This window comes from Lissotriton helveticus, chromosome 3_2 (genome assembly GCF_964261635.1).
Source record: "Lissotriton helveticus chromosome 3_2, aLisHel1.1, whole genome shotgun sequence".
Lineage (NCBI taxonomy): Eukaryota > Metazoa > Chordata > Amphibia > Caudata > Salamandridae > Lissotriton > Lissotriton helveticus.
This window is the reverse complement of record NC_136062.1, coordinates 44,869,425-44,888,378: the sequence shown is the minus strand read 5'-3', so window position 1 is coordinate 44,888,378 and position 18,954 is coordinate 44,869,425. Positions and strand designations below refer to the sequence as shown.

The window sequence follows — 18,954 nt, the reverse complement described above, 5'->3', positions numbered from 1 at the left end:
GCTTGAGTCCCAGGTTGGCGAGGTTGTCGAGCAGGGTGCTGGTGTTGCGGTCGTTGTTGTTTTCCAGATGGAAGTTGAGGTCTCCCAGGAGGATGTAGTCAGCGGAGGGGAGGGCATGCGGGCTGACGAAGTCGGCGATGTCCTCGCTGAATTGTGTGCGTGGTCCAGGGGGTCGGTAGATCAGGGTGCCTCTGAGGGTGGTGTTCGGGTTGGTGTGGATCTGGAAATGCAGGTGTTCTGCGCTGGTCAGGGTGTTGTCGGTGCTGGTCGTGAGACGGATGGTGTTCCTGTGGATGATGGCGATGCCTCCTCCCATCTGGTTGGCGTTGCGGTCCCTCCGGACGATCTTGTAGCCCTCTGGGATAGCGATGGCGATGTCGGGAGCTGAAGAGGCGTTCATCCAGGTCTCCGTGAGGAAGGCAACATCAGGGGCTGTGGCGTCTAGGAGGTTCCAGAGTTCGACGGCGTGTCTATGGACGGAGCGGGTGTTGAGCAGGATGCACTTGAGGTGGGTGCTGCTGGTGTTCGACTTGGCTTAACTTACCTATATGTACCAGAAGTACCCAGGGCTAGTAAGTTAAATTTCACTAGTGGCCTGCTGCAATTAATTGTGCCACTGCTACAATGACAAGTTAAAACTTGCTGCTAGGCCTGCCACTGGAGCCTAGTTGTGCAGTTTTGAAACTGCCATCTCAACATGGCAAAACAAACCATTCTTTCATGTCAAAACCTTCCTTTTTATTATTAGTAGCCACCCCTAGAGACGGTCTTGGTAGGCAACAAGGTAGGCTGCTAAATATTAAAAGGAAGGGCATATTCCTCTTGTGTTTAACATGCCCTGAAAGTGAAACTCAAAATTGCTGTTTTCACTATAGTAAGGTTGGTAGCCCCATTGGCTAACAAGGAGTTACACTAGCCATAACGCTAAGTGTTAACTTCTATTTGGGCCCACAAAAGATAGTACTCCAAATATGAAATTAATTGTTACATTAAACCCCACTCATTTCTGAAATCGGATTTAAGGTAACCTTTAATAAGACAGTGACTTTAGAAAGTCACTACTTTGTTGTCCAGACTGTTGGTAGCCCTTTCTGACTATCTGCAGATGTTGTCACCTGACAGCCTGTGTTCATGTGTTAGAAAATGTGAAGAACTCCCAGGAATAGCGAACAAAGAGAACTGTTAGTGAGAGGGGGGGTTACCTCCTGCAGCAGGATAAGGCAATTTGGACACCTAAAAAAGCATGCCAACTCCAGTAAGGTCTGTGTTGGAAGAGATGTACATGTTATCCTCAGTTAGAAAAGTTGCCAGTTTGTAGGTAGCCTCAAACTATCCCTTACCAATAAATATAATGAGGTTGCCCTCTGTCCCTCAGAGCCTGGGTATACAGTTATAAACTACAATGAGTTCTGTCGGGTAACACAATTCTTCATCCAAGAATTGTAAAAAATGTTCACCATTCAACATTGATGGCAAAGGGCCACTAAATGATCCCTTTGTAGGAAAGAATATCAACTTTTGCCTGAAAGGTTAACCAAACGAACATTGAAAATGAGAAAACACAATCACGACACAAAAGGCAGTTTCTAATTTATCTATATCTATACTACTATTATAAAGGAAGAACTTTGAACCTTTGAGGCGGGTAAACTCGGGAACCACAGCGCCAATCCACACACCCGATACATCGTTGTAATCGTCAGGGTGTGCAGATGGACATAGGCTATATAAACTTAATAAATATACGTAATTTCAAAAATGTACCCAAAAGAAAAAAATAGTCCCTTGGAAGGAGCGCCGGCCGCGACGTGCGTGCTGACGTTAGGAGCGCGGGGAGGAGCGGCGTACAGGAGCGCGAAGAGGACCGGTGGACATGAGCACGGGGACGAGCGGCGCACAGGCGGGGAGGAGCGGTGAGGAGCGGCGCACAGGCGGTGAGGAGCGGCGGACAGGCGGTGAGGAGCGGCGGACAGGCGGGAGGAGCGGCGGACAGGCGGTGAGGAGTGGCGGACAGGCGGTGAGGAGCGGCGGACAGGCGGGGAAGAGCGGTGAGCGGCGGATCAGGTAGGTGATTTATTTATTTATTTAGGAGCGGTGAGCGGCGGCAAAATACAAAAGCAAACGTTACATTAAATGAAGCAAAAATGACAATCGTGAGCCAACAAAATACAAGAGGAAGCAAACGGTGCATTACAAAAGTGAGCCAAACGGTACATTACAGGAGGAAAAAGTGACGTGTGCAGGTTACAAAAGCGTACAAAGTAAGCAAACGTTACATTAAATCTAGCAAAAATGACAATCGTGAGCCAACAAAATACAAGAGGAAGCAAACGGTACATTACAAAAGTGAGCCAAACGGTGCATTACAGGAGGAAAAAGTAACGTGTGCAGGTTACAAAAGCTTACAAAGTAAGCAATCAAACGGTGCATTACAAAAGTGAGCCAAACGGTGCAGTACAGGAGGAAAAAGTGACGTGTGCAGGTTACAAAAGCGTACAAGGTAAACAGAGGTATAATACTGCATTACAGGAGGAAAAAGTGACATGTGCAGGTTACAAAAGCGTACAAAGTAAACATAGAGGTATAATACTGCAATATATGGAGGAAGGCTCTGGGGGACCCACGGACAACGTCGGGCCGGGCGGGGGCCCTGAAGCTTAATTGCTCCCGGGCAACGTCGGGATGGGCTGCTAGTTTATTTATAAAGTTTTCCATAGCGCGAACATGACCCATGAGGGTATCAGAGCGCTTTACAGATGATCGTAAGGAAGTACCAGAAAAGCAAACAACAACATAATCAAGAGAGGTACAGACTGTTTAAGCTCACAAATTGAGGACCAAGCCGAGATGACAATAGACATGATCCGACATTCTACTAAAACTCATGAGTGTAGATATTGAGTCAAATTGTGAGACCTAGAGCAGAAATTTGTTCAGAAGTAATATTTTAACCTTTTTTTTTTTCACCACAAATTGTGATTGTCGATAGCCAAACCAGCCCTGGTGTATCCAAGGTTTACAGTATTACAATATTCTTAGTAGCAGTATTGATGTCAACATTTACTGTATCAAAACAGAGAAGTTTAGGATTTAAGATAATCTGAACAAGAACCCAAACAATGTTAAATATATTCATTTGACATTCAGCTAACATTTCTTTTATATGATACATATTATTCACTTTTTATTTTGGTAAGTAATCAGCTGCCCATAACACATAAAGCAAATACGATAAATCACAAAAACATATACATAGTGAGAATGAAATAATCCCAGTGTTCACACACAAAACATGAGAAAATGAAAACATATGGTGCCTTATTTACAAGAAAGGGGCGCAGCGCGGCACCTCAAGCCATTTGACTGCACCACGCTGTGTCACTTTCAAGCACAGGGATGCGTCATATTTACAACAGTATATCACATCCCTGTGCATTATTGGCTGCCATGCGTCAATGCAGGCACCTTTGCACAATTGTGCAAGGGTGTCTGCGTTTTAGGGGAGATTGTTTTTGTGCATGAAGGGACATCTTGCTGCACAAAAACAATCATGTGAGTTGTTTTCCTCCTATTCTGCAGCACGGATAGAAAGAGGAAAAATCAAGGAGAAATATAAATATTTCTCCTCGTTATGCCTCCTTATGCCTTCGCTGAGGAGGCATAGGATTCTGACGCATTCCCAGGTTAACAAATTGTTATAAATCTGTGAATACTGCAGAATCCATGGGTGTTGCGTGAGAACACCCACAGCAAGACCCAAGGCACGCCTGTTTCACATAAAGTATTTACAGGGCCACGAAAAGTCACCCAGGCTGCCTTCACGAGTCCTTGTAAATATAGAGCACCACATTGCGCCTTCAGTGCATCAAAAAAAGTGTTGCCCCGGCGGCGCAAGGGGCTAGAAATATGCCCTATAATGTCTGAGGTCCAAAGATTAAAGTTGAGAATATCCTTATATATTAATTTTACATCACAGGATAGCTGACGTGAGACATGAAACAATGCTGTTGCCTTATGGTTCCCTTTGATTAATCAAATTCTTCAATTGGATTTGTAACTCTCAATGAAGGAGATTACCACATAATAATTCACATTTCTACAATAGAAACTACAGTTGTGCACGCTAAAAGAGAACATTCTTATTAACACCCCCATTCATGGGTCTGAGAAATAAGAACATATGTGGCGCACTACCTTCTCAGCTTTTCAAATCTTTCCTGTATCAAGGTCAGAAATCGCAGGCTAGGAGTTCAGTTGTGAAACAGGAGACCAAGGGAAAGCAATGAAAGAGAGGCGGGGACCTACCCCTCTCACTGACATATAATGTTTCATTGTTGACATCCAATCCTTTCAGTAGCCTCCTCCTTCCCACTGTCATCTCCTTATTCCACTCATCTCCTTCCACCATCCTTTTTCCTCTATTTCACCCTGTGTGCCTGTTTTCTGTCCCTGTCCACCTGGCCTTGTCCCATCTGTAGTTTCTTGTGAGTTAGAGACAATGGGACCCTTTTGGTTCCTGACAGACTACGTAGAACAATGACATAAGTGCATGGGTTTCGGTGATGGAATTCATGATGTAGAGTGTTCTGTTAACAGTTACAAACTAAGGAATACAGACATGTACTACCAAACTCAGTGTGCGGTATGATTATTTTCATGGACTGGGGTTGGGGAAGACGCTACAACTGGCGACGAGATAGGGCATTACATAAACCCTGTGACCCGAAGAACTGAGAGTGCTTATCCAGAGAGTTTTGCCATGAACCAACAAATTACTTGTGCGTGCCACATGTACCTCAAAGTGAAAATCGACAGTTGGCATATGTGGAGTCAAAGAGCTGCTCCAACTGCTGAATCGTGATTGGCTGGGAGAGTCCAGGAGCCTGGGTACTTCCGGGGCTGAGAGAAGACAGAGGGGATATGTGCGGCGGTGGGGAAGGTACGTTTATATAATTTATTTTTTCATCCTTCCGCCCCACCTCCCTTCCGAGGCAGCCACCACTGATACTTTGAACCCAAATTGCAGATGGAGGTTGTTGCTGATGCAAGCCCTGTGGGGTTGGGTGCCATTCTTGCCCAGCACACTAGACATCCCAATTCCCCTAGACACATTGTGGCTTATGCTAGCCAAAGTTTGACAACAACAGAACGTGCCTATCCACAACCTGAAAAAGAAAGCCAATGTGGTATGGGCTTGTGAACATTTTCTTGTGTCCTATATGGTGAGCATTTCACAGTTGTCACTGACCCACCAAGCATGGTTCACCATTTTTGCCAATCCTAAAGCCAAGATGCCCCCTCTCATTGAGAGGTGGGGGTTGCGTGTGCAGGAGTATGATTATACAATTGAGCTTCATCCAGGAAAAGATCAAAACCCTGCGGACTTCTCATGTGTGCCAATACAGTGTATTAGAACTACTTCTATAGCAGCTGATGTCTGTTACCTTCATTGTGAAAAGATCAAAACTCTGCGGACTTCTCATGTGTGCCAATACAGTGTCATAGAACTACTTTTAAAGCAGCTGATGTCTGTTACCTTCATAATGAAGGTAACAGACATCAGCTGCTTTAGAAGTAGTGCCCCTGCTACAATTTGGGTCGAACAAATAATTGCTGCCACAACTAATGACAGTTATTTGCTAATACTAAAAGACATTATTACACACCAGTTGTGGTGAAAACATACTCAACCTCTTCATGAAGACCTTGAATAGCAGAAATTCAAAAATGTGTAAGAAGAACTTTCAGTTATACCAGAGAATCTGAGATAACGAGTTATTGAACTGGCCCATGAGAGACACCATGGAGTTGTTGCTACGAAACAAACTTAACCGGCCCGAGTGCGGTTCCCTCCTCTTGATGAAAGAGTTGACAAGGAGCAAAAGGCATGTCATTTGTGCAACTGTTTGTCTTCCAAAACAACCCACCATCTGTTAAGCATGACTGATCTCCTAAAGCATGCATGGGAGACGATTGCAATTGATTTCTTTTAGACCCATTGTCAATGGACATCATCTGCTAGTAATTGCTGATGAATATTCCAGTTTTCCCTTGGTGGAAGATCTGTCATCAACGAGTCAAGACAGAGACATTGAGAGACTAGAAAGAATTTTTGGAACATGGGGGTTCCTTTGCTTTTGAAATTTGGAAATGGCCTGCCTTTCAGTAGATGAGAATTTAAAGATTTTCTCACTCATTTAAATGTTAACTGTCAGAAAAGCTAACCTCCCTGGCCACAGGCGGATGGTGTGGTCGAGTTATTTATGAGTACCCTCAAGATGCCCATTCAGCGTGCTGTGCTTGAAAACCTTGAACTAAAATCAGTTTCCCAATCTACACTTCGTGCATACAGGTCAACTTCCCAATTTATTACGGGTGAGAGCCCTCCCACTTTAATGTTTGGGAGAGCCATAGGCACCAAATTGCCACAATGGACCACTTAGAGATCTGTTGACATTGATAAACTTCAAACCACTGATTCATCTCACAAACGCAAAATGAAGACCTATAAGGACTGACGCATCAGTGCTTGAAACACTGTGTTCAACAGAGAAGACCATATTATCATCAGGCAGAAACAGAAACGCAAGTTTAATGCTCTTTTTGATGCTGCCGAACTGAGGGTTGTGACTAGTAAAAGACATATGATGACTGCTCACCATCCTGGAAAGTCCATTACATGAGATTCTTTACTTTTCAAGCACCTGCCTTAACCTTTGACAACTCCGGATGTCAGGAGTGAGACTCATCCACCTGAGAATCCAGAGAGCCCAATGATGATACCAATGTATCTGTCACCAACGCCAGTCATGAACACTTCTCCGGCATCTCTGCAGCCTCACATGGCAGGGTGATTGATTCGAGCACCAAGATGACTTACTGAAGAGTTGTAATGTATATATGTAATATTGGTACTTATTATTTAACAAAGGGGGAGATGTAGTGTTTGTGAGTTAGAGATAGAAGAACTGTTTGGGTTCCTGACAGACTCCATAGAACAGTAACATAAGTGGGTGGGTGATGGCATTCATGTTCTAGAATGTTCAGTTAACACTGAGGAATAAAGACGTGTTCTGCAAAGCTCCTTGTGTTGTATGATTGCTTGCATGTACCTGGGCTGGAAAGGATGCTACACCAGCTCCTGTGTCTGTGTGTCTCACTCCCTGCCCATGTCTTCCTGCCTCAGTCCCTTCCCTATCCCTGAACATATTCCACTGCAGTGTCGCATGATCCTACCTTTTCTTTTTTTAAGTTAAAAAAACAAGTTTATTGAAATAAAAAAATTACATAAAGGTACAAAATATAAAAACATTGAAAGTAAAAGGGTTACATACAGTATAACAGTTGGAGGGGATGTGCATAGAACGCATGAAATAAATCAGTCAAACATATCATATGCATGTAAAGTAACAAGAATATGAAAAAAAGTGTCTGTGTGGTGTTTGCAGCTCTAGAAGATTTCCTACGTTTAAGACAGATTCTATCTCAAACATCCACAGACCAAGAGGTTTCAAAATCCTTCTCCCATAGTAATTCTACCTTAGTTTTGCCTCTCGGAGTGGATGAGCTATGTAGGAGTTTATATGTAGTGGAAGCCCTAGATTCGTGAAGTAGGAGAGTCCGCAGTTTATCTGTATGGTATAATCCTACCTTTTCTAATGTCTCTATCGTTTCATTGTCCCTCCAACTGTCTGTATCCCTGATACTCCCTTCCTATCATTGTCCCTCCTTGCCTCCCCCCTTTCTCTCAACATGTCCTTGTTCCCATGTCTGTTTTTATCTCACTATGCCTCCTCCTTGTCCATGACCCTCTCTCTATCCATCCCTCTTCATCCCATTCTTGTCTATCCTATCCATTGCCCCACCCCGTTATTTGCCTCTTCCTCCGTGCCCTTCCATCTGCCCTCCCTCTGTCCCTGTCCCTTCCTTTCCCTTCCCCTTCATCCCTTTCTCCATCCTTCCCACTGTTCATGTCCCTCTCTTTCCTTCGTCATTCTCCAGTCAATCTCTTTGCGCCTGTTACCTCTCCCCTTCTTCACTCTGTCTTTCCTTTCCTTCTGTCCTTGTTACCATGCCACGGCCCCTTTTTTCTGCCTTTCAGCACTCTATCCCTTTCTCACTGGTCTCCCTATCACTCACCCCCGGTCCTTTTGTTCCCTGTTACTTTATCCATTTCTCCCTGCGCTCCTCTCTCCCTGTCCTTGTCAATCCATTGTCTGAAAATATAACATATATTGTATTGATGCACATGAAACCTACATTTTTACTTAAATCTCAAAAACAGCTGGGCAAAATCTCACCAAAGCAAGCAAAGTCATTGGGTGACGGAAAGGCCAGCGTGCTATTATATTTTGGTGAACATTTGCCCAGTGGTTGTGTAATTTGGTGTATTTTTGTCCACCAGTTTTGCATCTTTGTACACTAGTGTTCCTATACATATACTTATGTGCTGGAAAGAGACACGTTTTGTGACCCCCTTATAACTTTTTGAACTGTTTGACCAATCTACACCACATTTGATTTGACTGCCGTTTCTTCTAAATTTGGCGTGAATTCATCAGGTGTTGACAATCTCATTAAGGGAGTAAAAAGTGGTGATAATTTCATTAAGAGAGTAAACATTATATTTTCTATGAAGTGTGGTGGCAAACGTATTTATTAATCCATGAATCAACGTCGATTACTGGGAAGTATAATTGTGTGCTGTACCAGTCACAGTTTTGTAGGATTTAATCTGGAAAAGGTTTGTAAATTTGATGTTTTCTACTTTCGAATTTTCTCGGAGTGTAATTGTATGAATTGCACAATAAAGCGTTCTTAAATGTCATCACCTTTCTGCAGTAGAACATTTTTTATGTTTTTTTTTCTCACCCATTGAGAAACTCATTCTACTACATGTAGTTTGAGAGCGTTTGATTCCTCTTCCCGCCCTAGCAAAAGATGAATTCCTGTCCTTGACAGTAGTATATCTTCACACATTCCAAAGGTGGAATGGAAAGTATTTGTCAATACAAAATATCAGTGGTAATTACGTGCTGAAACGTCCACTCCACTCCCCTTCCATAGGTTCTCCTCTCAAGTAAGAGTACTTAGTTGTTGGGTATGATTACTCAGCAGTAAAACATTTTAGCACTGCAAGGTCACTTTTTGTGAATTTCCTGGAGTGGTTAGTCCATTTATGGGCGTGTGTAGGTTTCATTTTTGGGCATAAGTGTCTTTGTGAATAGGGCCCTCGTATTCACTTTCATCAATAACCGTCCTGCCTTTATAAACAGTATACTCTGACTTCTACTTTCCAATTTTAAATTTAACAGTACTGTAGCTTTCCACAAATAATGTTTGTAATGCTTTTATTAACATACAGTGGTATTTTACACTTTAACTTTCACCTAACATAAAAAATATTTTACTAATAATTGTTTAGGGAAGAAGTGTGGCGCCGCGGCCAGGGCGACTGACTCCGGAATATTGGGATCACGGTTCGATCCCCGGCGGCAGATTAGCCCAGCACCATGTGACTCTGGGTAATAGTCTTCCCGACGGCCCCCAGCGCCTAGAGACCCTAACGGGTGATTGTGTGCTTTACAAAATGTGGATATTATATTATTTTATTATTTTTTTATAATCAAAACGTTATTTACAAAGGCGGGAAGAAGCATTACCTTTCACTGTCCCCTCTGTAGCCTAGCAAATAAACTGTGATTGTCTGAAGATCAGGGATCATGTTGACCTGTCCACACAACAGCCACTAAGAGGTAAAATGGTGGAGGCCTATGTGTGGGTTTCCCCTACACAGTGTAGTTACTGCATATGTCTTCCCTTCATTTTCTACCCCACAAAGTGCGTGACAACCCAAATCCTTGATTCGCTAACATTTCTCGCCCATTAGCAGCTCAATGGAGCAAATAAAGAGGTGCATGTCCCCCAAGTGTCATAGAAGCTTCATTGAATAAGACTATGTGACCTTTCCCTCAACACCTCACACAGTGAGTGTCAAACCAGAGATGTAACTCGGATTACTCCCACCCACACAATAGCAATTGAAAATCAGCTTCCTTCCGCACTTGATCCAAAATCTGAAATCTTGATTGATGATTGACATGAGCGCATTTGTCAGAAGACCCGTCCACTAGTCCAATCTTCTGCATTGCTCATTAGTCTATATATCCACTCTCGTGGGTGCGGAAGTCTCAGGCGTTGAGTCATCTAAAATCCAAGGGTCCCAGAAGTACAGGGGTCGCGAGAGAGAGCATATTGATCGAATCTGCAATCTTTGGCAACCAAAAAATGACCTCCATGAACTGCAATCCTCTTGGTAATTGGAATAAAAATGTGACCTCACCGGAATAAATGTAAATCTTGAAGTACTCATCATAAAATATCAATCAAGGGCTAAGTATATATGTAAACTAAACCCTACTTACCCTACTTAAATTAATTTGCAATCAGCATCCTCTATGCTACTGAACAATTGCTTGTGTGACCACCTGTGTCCAGGTACTTGTGTACAATGTAAGGTCATGTTAAAAATACAAATGCAGTTTTCGCACGGGTCACACACATCGCCCTAGCTCTGTTTAATTCCTCACCTCCACTTATTACAAACTGATAAGCTGGTCGTTTACCACCTAAAACTATAGTTGCAAAAATGCCCTATTTGCTTCTCAATTCTCTCTCTCCCAAGATTACTCTGTCAAACCCGTCCTGCCTTCTGAGCCAGGTATACGCTCCGCAGAACCGTACCGTCCTTCTTTTAACATTAGAATCCACACCCTGAAAGTATACGTCTCTTTTCCCAATTCGGTCTGTTTCTTTACTCTACACTCTACACTCGCTCCAATGTTTTCCTCCGTCATCAGCAGTGCTTTAAATGGTCCGGTACTGTCCGGTACTGCGTACCGGCTCTTTTTTAATTTGAGGGGGAGAGTACCGGCACTTCTCCAGAGAAATGTAATACATTTAATTGGAGAGTACCAGCACTTCTCAGAAACAAGCAGGAGCTCTGGTAGAGTACCCGCACTTCTACTTTTCCATTTCAAGCACTGGTCATCAGTCAGATCAATTTTTGCCTGCTGAAATGTATACTGTATTTAATAATACAGCGTTCTTGTGCTAATACGTACCAAGTATGTAAAATATGTAAAGCTTGTTTATATGTTTGAGATTTTCCTGAAATCCTAAAAACCACTGAGGACACATGACCTGTAGAACAGACAAGTTATCGCTTGTCAGACACAAGAAAGTAGTCCCTTGAATTTGTTGTTGGAAAACAATGTTTCAACTGCAATGGGCCATAGAGAATATCCTCTTCGCAACAGTAATGAGCTGGATGAGAACAAGTTGTTTTCAACAGCAATGAGCTGGCAGAGAACAAATTGTTTTCAACAGCAATGAGATGGCAGAGAACAGCCTGTTTTCAACAGCAATGAGCTGTCAGAGAACAACCTGTTTTCAACAGCAATGAGCTTGCAGAGAATAGCATATTTTCAAGAGCTGGCAGAAAACGGCCTGTTTTCAACAGCAATGAGATGGTAGAGAACAACCTGTTTCAACAGCAATGAGCTGGCAGAAAACAACCTGTTTCAAAAGCAATGAGCTGACATAGAACAACCTGTTTTCAACAGCAACAAGATGGCAGAGAACAACCTGTTTTCAACAGCAATGAGCTGGCAGAGAACAACCTGTTTTCAACAGCAATGAGCTGGCAGGGAACAGCATATTTTCAACAGCAGTGAGCTGGTAGAAAACAGCCTGTTTTCAACAGCAATGACATTGTAGAGAACAACCTGTTTTCAACAACAGTGAGCTGGCAGAAAACAGCCTGTTTTCAACAGCAATGAGATGGTAGAGAACAACCGGTTTCAACAGCAATGAGCTGGCAGAAAACAACCTGTTTCAAAAGCAATGAGCTGACATAGAACAACCTGTTTTCAACAGCAACAAGATGGCAGAGAACAACCTGTTTTCAACAGCAATGAGCTGGCAGAGAACAACCTGTTTTCAACAGCAATGAGCTGGCAGGGAACAGCATATTTTCAACAGCAACGAGCTGGCAGAGAACAGCATATTTTCAACAGCAGTGAGCTGGTAGAAAACGGCCTGTTTTCAACAGCAATGAGATGGTAGAGAACAACCTGTTTCAACAGCAATGAGCTAGCAGAAAACAACCTGTTTCAAAAGCAATGAGCTGACATAGAACAACCTGTTTTCAACAGCAACAAGATGGCAGAGAACAACCTGTTTTCAACAGCAATGAGCTGGCAGAGAACAACCTGTTTTCAACAGCAATGAGCTGGCAGGGAACAGCATATTTTCAACAGCAACGAGCTGGCAGAGAACAGCATATTTTCAACAGCAGTGAGCTGGTAGAAAACAGCCTGTTTTCAACAGCAATGACATGGTAGAGAACAACCTGTTTTCAACAACAGTGAGCTGGCAGAAAACAGCCTGTTTTCAACAGCAATGAGATGGTAGAGAACAACCGGTTTCAACAGCAATGAGCTGGCGGAAAACAACCTGTTTTCAACAGCAACGAGCTGGCAGAGAACAGCCTGTTTTCAACAGCAATGAGCTGGCAGAGAACAAATTGTTTTCAACAGCAATGAGATGGCAGAGAACAGCCTGTTTTCAACAGCAATGAGCTGACAGAGAACAACCTGTTTTCAACAGCAATGAGCTGGCAGAGAATAGCATATTTTCAAGAGCTGGTAGAAAACGGCCTGTTTTCAACAGCAATGAGATGGTAGAGAACAACCTGTTTCAACAGCAATGAGCTGGCAGAAAACAACCTGTTTCAAAAGCAATGAGCTGACATAGAACAACCTGTTTTCAACAGCAACAAGATGGCAGAGAACAACCTGTTTTCAACAGCAATGAGCTGGCAGAGAACAACCTGTTTTCAACAGCAACGAGCTGGCAGAGAACAGCATATTTTCAACAGCAGTGAGCTGGTAGAAAACAGCCTGTTTTCAACAGCAATGACATGGTAGAGAACAACCTGTTTTCAACAACAGTCAGCTGGCAGAAAACAGCCTGTTTTCAACAGCAATGAGATGGTAGAGAACAACCGGTTTCAACAGCAATGAGCTGGCAGAAAACAACCTGTTTTCAACAGCAACGAGCTGGCAGAGAACAGCATATTTTCAACAGCAGTGAGCTTGCAGAAAACAGCCTATTTTCAACTGCAATGAGCAGGCAGAGAAGAACCTGTTTTCAACAGCAATGAGATGGCAGAAAACAACCTGTTTTCAACAGCAATGACCTGGCATAGAACAACCTGTTTTCAACGGCAATGAGCTGGCAGAGAACAACCTGTTTTCAAAGGCAATGAGATGGCAGAAAACAACATGTTTTCAACAGCAATGAGCTGGCAGAGAACACACTGTTTTCAACAGCAACGAGCTGGCAGAAAACAACCTGTTTTCAACAGCAATGAGCTGGCAGAAAACAACATGTTTTCAACAGCAATGAGCTGGCAGGAAACAACCTATTTTCAACAGCAATGAGCTTGTAGAAAACAACCTATTTTCAACAACACGAGCTAGCAGAAAACAGCATATTTTCAACAGCAATGAGCTGGCAGAGAATAGCATATTTTCAACAGCAGTGAGCTGGTAGAAAACAGCCTGTTTTCAACAGCAATGAGATGGTAAGGAACAACCTGTTTCAACAGCAATGAGCTGGCATAGAACATCCTGTTTCAACAGCAACGAGCTGGCAGAGAACAACCTGTTCTCAACAGCAGTGACCTTGCAGAAAACAGCCTGTTTTCAACAGCAACAAGATGGCAGAGAGCAACCTGTTTTCAACAGCAATGAGCTGGCATAGAACAGCATATTTTCAACAGCAGTGAGCTGGTAGAAAACAGCATATTTTCAACAGCAGTGAGCTGGTAGAGAACAACCTGTTTTCAACAGCAACGAGCTGGCAGAGAAAAAACTACCTTCAACAGCAATGAGCTGGAAGAGAATAACCTGTTTTCAACAGCAGGGAGCTGGCTGAGAACAACATACTTTGAATATAAATTAAATTTTAGAGAGAAAACTGTGTATATAGCAGTGAATACTTGCTAGGGAACAATCTGTTCTTAACAGTAGCAAGTTCATGGCATTCCAATTCTAGTCTATGATCCCGTAGAAACCTAGTAGCGTGGCATGGTCAATGTCTACTGCACTGTGCCCTTTCCCGAGGTCACTGGTGACTGATAGATGGACCCACAACAGAAATATAAGAATTACAATAATGATTAGTCATGCCAGGGGTACCTGGAGAGTTCACTGCAGGTTCAGAAAACTTCCTGTTCAATACCCAGACATAGTCTACACAGCAAGCCATTGTATAAGAACTGGTAAGAAACAATTCAGACGTTTAAGCAAAGATAACGTATTGATGGCAATGAATGGTTAAATGACTGACAGTCCTTTCAGGTGCCTTGTAATAAGGAATACAAGTAGGTCGAGAATTAATTTACTGTTTTACGTTAGGGTGAAGCTGATCAACATTTAACAATCCTTATGTATAAACTAATTCCCTTGTGCAAATGTCACAAAAAAAGGATATCAGTGAAACGGTTTTGTGCAAAATCTGAATACATAGGAGTCTACCATATTAGAGATTGTTAATACACTGCAGTATAAATATGAAGAGCACTGCTTTAGTGAGAATGGTCCTGTATGTAACCAATAACAAAAATTGTTTCTACTTATCACCTCTCCACATTCAATGGCAGCAAGCTGGGAAGCCCCTGCATACAACACTGATGATGCTTTTGAACAACAGACTCAGGCCATCTCCTGCGATACATTAGACTAAGTACCAGCAGGCCGTTGGAAGCAAGACAATAAACCCTGGAAACGTCATGCACAGAACACATGCTTTAATGAAGTGTCTCTCCTCCCAAGCCTGTGATCTCCTTGATGGAGTGATCTTCTGAGATAACCAAGGCTCTCCAATCCTGCATAGTGCAATCGAACAGACATGCTACTCAACCAGTGTTGGAACAGCACAAAAACAACCTGAAGAGTCAAACTTTATCTGAAGTGATCAGTCAGACCTACTTGAATCAACGGATAAAGGGTTCGCCCAAATCTTTCTTTGTATGGAGAACTAGCAATCATGAATGCGTCTTTTGGCCACTAATAGACATTTGATTGCACTGGACCCCAAAGTGAAACAATACACAACACATCTTAAGCATTGGGCTGCACATGTGGAAAGCAACATGTTTATTACGGACAAGGAGGATTCAGATGTGGTAGCTTGGTTGATTCATGCGTCTATGGGGGACATCTTTGTGGTCCTTAACAGTCAGGAAATCAGGTTGCAGGGGCATTCCCTTCCTAAAGGTATGTTCTTATAAACCAACTACCATTTTTAATTTATCCAAGGAAAAACAAGACATGAGGAATAGTGCGAAAAAACTTGTGGCTTAAAACTTGGATTTGACTGCTCATAAAATGTTTAGTGCTTACTAAGAATTTGAGGCCTCATTACAATGTCGGTCGGAAAGCAATCCGCCCGACACCTTTTTGGAATTGGTTCTGACCGACTCGTATTCGGCGAATCTGACTGACCGATTACTATGGTTACAAACACCGTTCAGAAAGTCTCCCATTGATTTTAATGGGAGCCTGTGATCCGACCAACAACACAGGCTACCATTGAAAAAAAGCTTGCACCCTCTTGCAGGCACCCTATGCTGCTTGCCACACTGTGCATAGTTTTATAGGGCACCCCTTGGTTGCCCCCACAGGCTACAACCGGAGGCCTCAGGCTGAAGGAGAGCTTGCTACAGGCCCCCAAAAGTCAGTTTCCGACAGCCGTTCCAGGTCGGATAGACAGATTCGGAAAGTCTGTCCGAATCTGACATCGTATTGCATCGGTTGGAGTCTCTGAATGCCGGTTGGAACCGAATCGGAAAGACCGAATGGGTACGTACCTTCTATTGTAATCAGTTGGTCGGAAATGTTTCTGAGTCGGTCGGAAACATCGGCTTCCACTTGGATTAAGAAAATCCAAATGCTGTTCGGAGCCTTGCCGACCGACATCATAATGAGGCCCATGGTGTCACGTGCAGCATGGCATGTTTACATAGTTATGACTAGGACAACATACTACTTATATACAGCTGCAACTGCCTACATCTATCATTTGAACTCATTTGCCAGACTCATTTGTTAGTGACATCATTCACTTTATATTTTTGCTTGTCCGGAAGCACTGGTGCTATGAAGAGGTATGCAAAAAAAGTTATGCAAAATTAGGCAGTTATTGCCGAGGTCCCATATGCTGACTTAATCTTTAAAATGAACTTTACTTGAAAGAAAAAGCATTTTCTCAGCTTAAGCAATAAATAAGAACAAAGGTTGTTGTATGACCTGGCTTTAAAGCAGCGAGCTTGGTGGCCATCCTGTAAGTGACAAGCCTGAAGATAACTTACCCGCACAGAGTAGCTGGTGTCAGTCTCCAGGAAGCTGTCGCCGCTGGTGAGAAGGCTCTTGCCGGGGGTCTTTGGAGACATCGGCTCCTCTAGGCCCATGAGCACAATGTCGTCCAGAGGCTTCCCCAGTATGTCCTGTTCCTTCCGCGGAGAGGAAGACATATAACTACCAAAGCCGACCTCTGTGGAAACAGGGCTGGCTGGCGTGCTCTCCGAGAGTTTTACCTTTGGCACTTCTTTCGACCCCAGCGAAAAATGTCGGAGCCCGAGCAGGCTGGCAGGGTTTGACAATTTGATATTTGCCATCTTGGGAATGAGAGTGCAGAAGGTGGTCGAGCTGTCCTGGGCCACCAGAGTGACATCCTCTGTTGGCAAACTTCGCGACAAGGAGGGAGGAGGGGGGAGGCGCGAGCCTTTGACACGAAGCGGCGCGCTCTGACGGCCATCCTCCAAGGATGTCACGGAGTCATTCCGAAAGCGGCTGTATTTGGTCCTGTGAAGCATCCCGGGGTATCTGAAAGGTCCCAAGTGCCCGGAGTGTCCACTCGAAGGATGCAGGTCGCTTTCTCTCATAGCCTTCGGATTCTCTTAAAGGGCCTTCTGCCATAAAGTGCCTCTCTTCTCGCGCCCAAACCAGAGCATGGGTGAGCGCGTCCGCACAGCAATAAAAAACAGGGATTCCCCCGCCGAATGGCATTCAATTATTCATGAGGACTCGGGCAACGTAAAGGGTTTATATCTAATAATCTAGGAAATCAGCCAAACAAAACCGGTTAGGAAGACACTAGCAGTGTCATTTGGAGAACGAGCTGTTGGTGAGTCCCAGGACACCATCGCGATGACAGCCAGCCAGGCGCTTCCGTCAGCAGCATCCTCTTCTGGGAACTCCGCTGCCGGAAGAATTACGTCGACACCGTTGCTTCACCGACGTGAAACAGACGCGCGGAAGGGGTTCGCCCAGCAGAGCCCGGGGCTGCCTTCAGGTGAGCGGTGCAGGTGATGACCGAGCGCAGCCCCTCCAGGCGCTGTCAAGGCATTGCTCTGTCTGAAATAGACATGAATGGATAATCTGAATGAAGCGCGGATCAGCGGGGCTGGTTACAGATTCGTCGTGCAGAATTCCGTCTGCAGCCTTGAAGGATGCTCAGAGAAGGATTTAGGTACGAGGCACCCTGGACTCTTTAGCCTCGACGGAATCGCTCCAAAGAGACTCTCGCCGGTCTTGTGGAGGAGTCTCGGCTTTCCCCCCCTCAGCCTCCTCGTCCTCACGCACGTCCTAGGCAATGGCGATTTCGAGGCTGCTGCCGTTTTTATGAATGAACTTCTCTGAATGAATTGCTCGCTGTGTGCAGCCTCATAAATCTGTGAATGGAGCAGAGAGCCCCCTGTAATTGACTGGCAGCCCCAGGGGTGTTTCATGTGCAGCCAATCAGAAGGGACCACGATGACTCATTCACTATAAATATACTGAACTAGTGGCACGAAGATATCGAGGTTTTGTGAATACAGATTTTTATAATTCGCCGATGTCTAAGGGTTCGAAGAAACATGATCATATAATCTGAGCAAACGGAATAAATGCCTTTTATGGGCTAAATGATAAACATCATCCTTTTATAACATGTTCAGAAAAGAACCCGGAAATGTAATCTATTGCTCCCCTGAAAGTAGGACGGATGGTGCAGTTGCCGAGGGAAGATGTGAAGCATTCTTCTTAGAATAGTTTTGCTATATTGACAGTTCATGTAATCTCCGGTCTACAAGAGCTTCCTGCGCCGGCCTAATTTACTTACAGAAGACAGATCACAAGAGCAATATGCAGAACACACAGGAAGCTCATACCAGAGCCGGCACAAAGGCCAGGTGGTCCTGTTATTTCTAATTCAAGTCTTTGCAATGCTGAAATTACGAGGGCAGATAGATTATGAATGCAGCAGTGGATATGACGAAACTTGAGGGGACCCCCCCTGCAAAGCACAATGAGCCCCCCCCACAGGCGGACCGGCCCACCACTTACCATTTTGCACCATTGACAAAAATAAGCAGTCACCTAAAGCCGTATTTTCTGCACTTATCTATGCATACTTCGAACAGCAAATATAAATAGAATGCACTTTAATTGTGTTCTAGGGCTACCTGAATGATGAGATCCATGACTGATAATTAAAGGGAACAAAGACAGAAAAGTCACATTACAAATGAATACATACTTTTTTATTAATAACCCTATTTAGTGCCAAGACAAGGTCATTCCAGGCTCTTTAAAAACATAGCTGGCATTTTTCTTTTGGCAACCCTACTTTAGATTCCTTTTCATGAAATGCATTCTCACACTACAGTAGTAAAGGTACATTTCAAATGCAAAGAATAGGCAGAGTGGGGGCCCAGGGGGTACCGGAACCAGAAAGAAACTAAGCCTTGGTAACCAGTTAATAAAGGAATGTTGACTGTGCACCTCACATAGAGCATACAGCTGACTGTTGTGGTGCACTGTAGCACCCAACAACACTTTTCAA

General features: G+C 43.8%; 1 protein-coding gene across 1 annotated transcript in view; it reads right to left on the bottom strand.

Annotated features, from left to right (window-relative positions):
• The window catches only part of SHC4 (SHC adaptor protein 4), a 362,116-nt gene extending 344,395 nt beyond the window's left edge, over positions 1–17,721 (bottom strand). The window contains exon 1 of the mRNA XM_078684800.1: positions 16,439–17,721. Coding sequence (XP_078540926.1) covers positions 16,439–17,011 — 573 coding nt within the window. The 5' untranslated portion in view covers positions 17,012–17,721. The remainder of the gene's footprint in view (positions 1–16,438) is intronic.
• Positions 17,722–18,954: the final 1,233 nt, after the last annotated feature.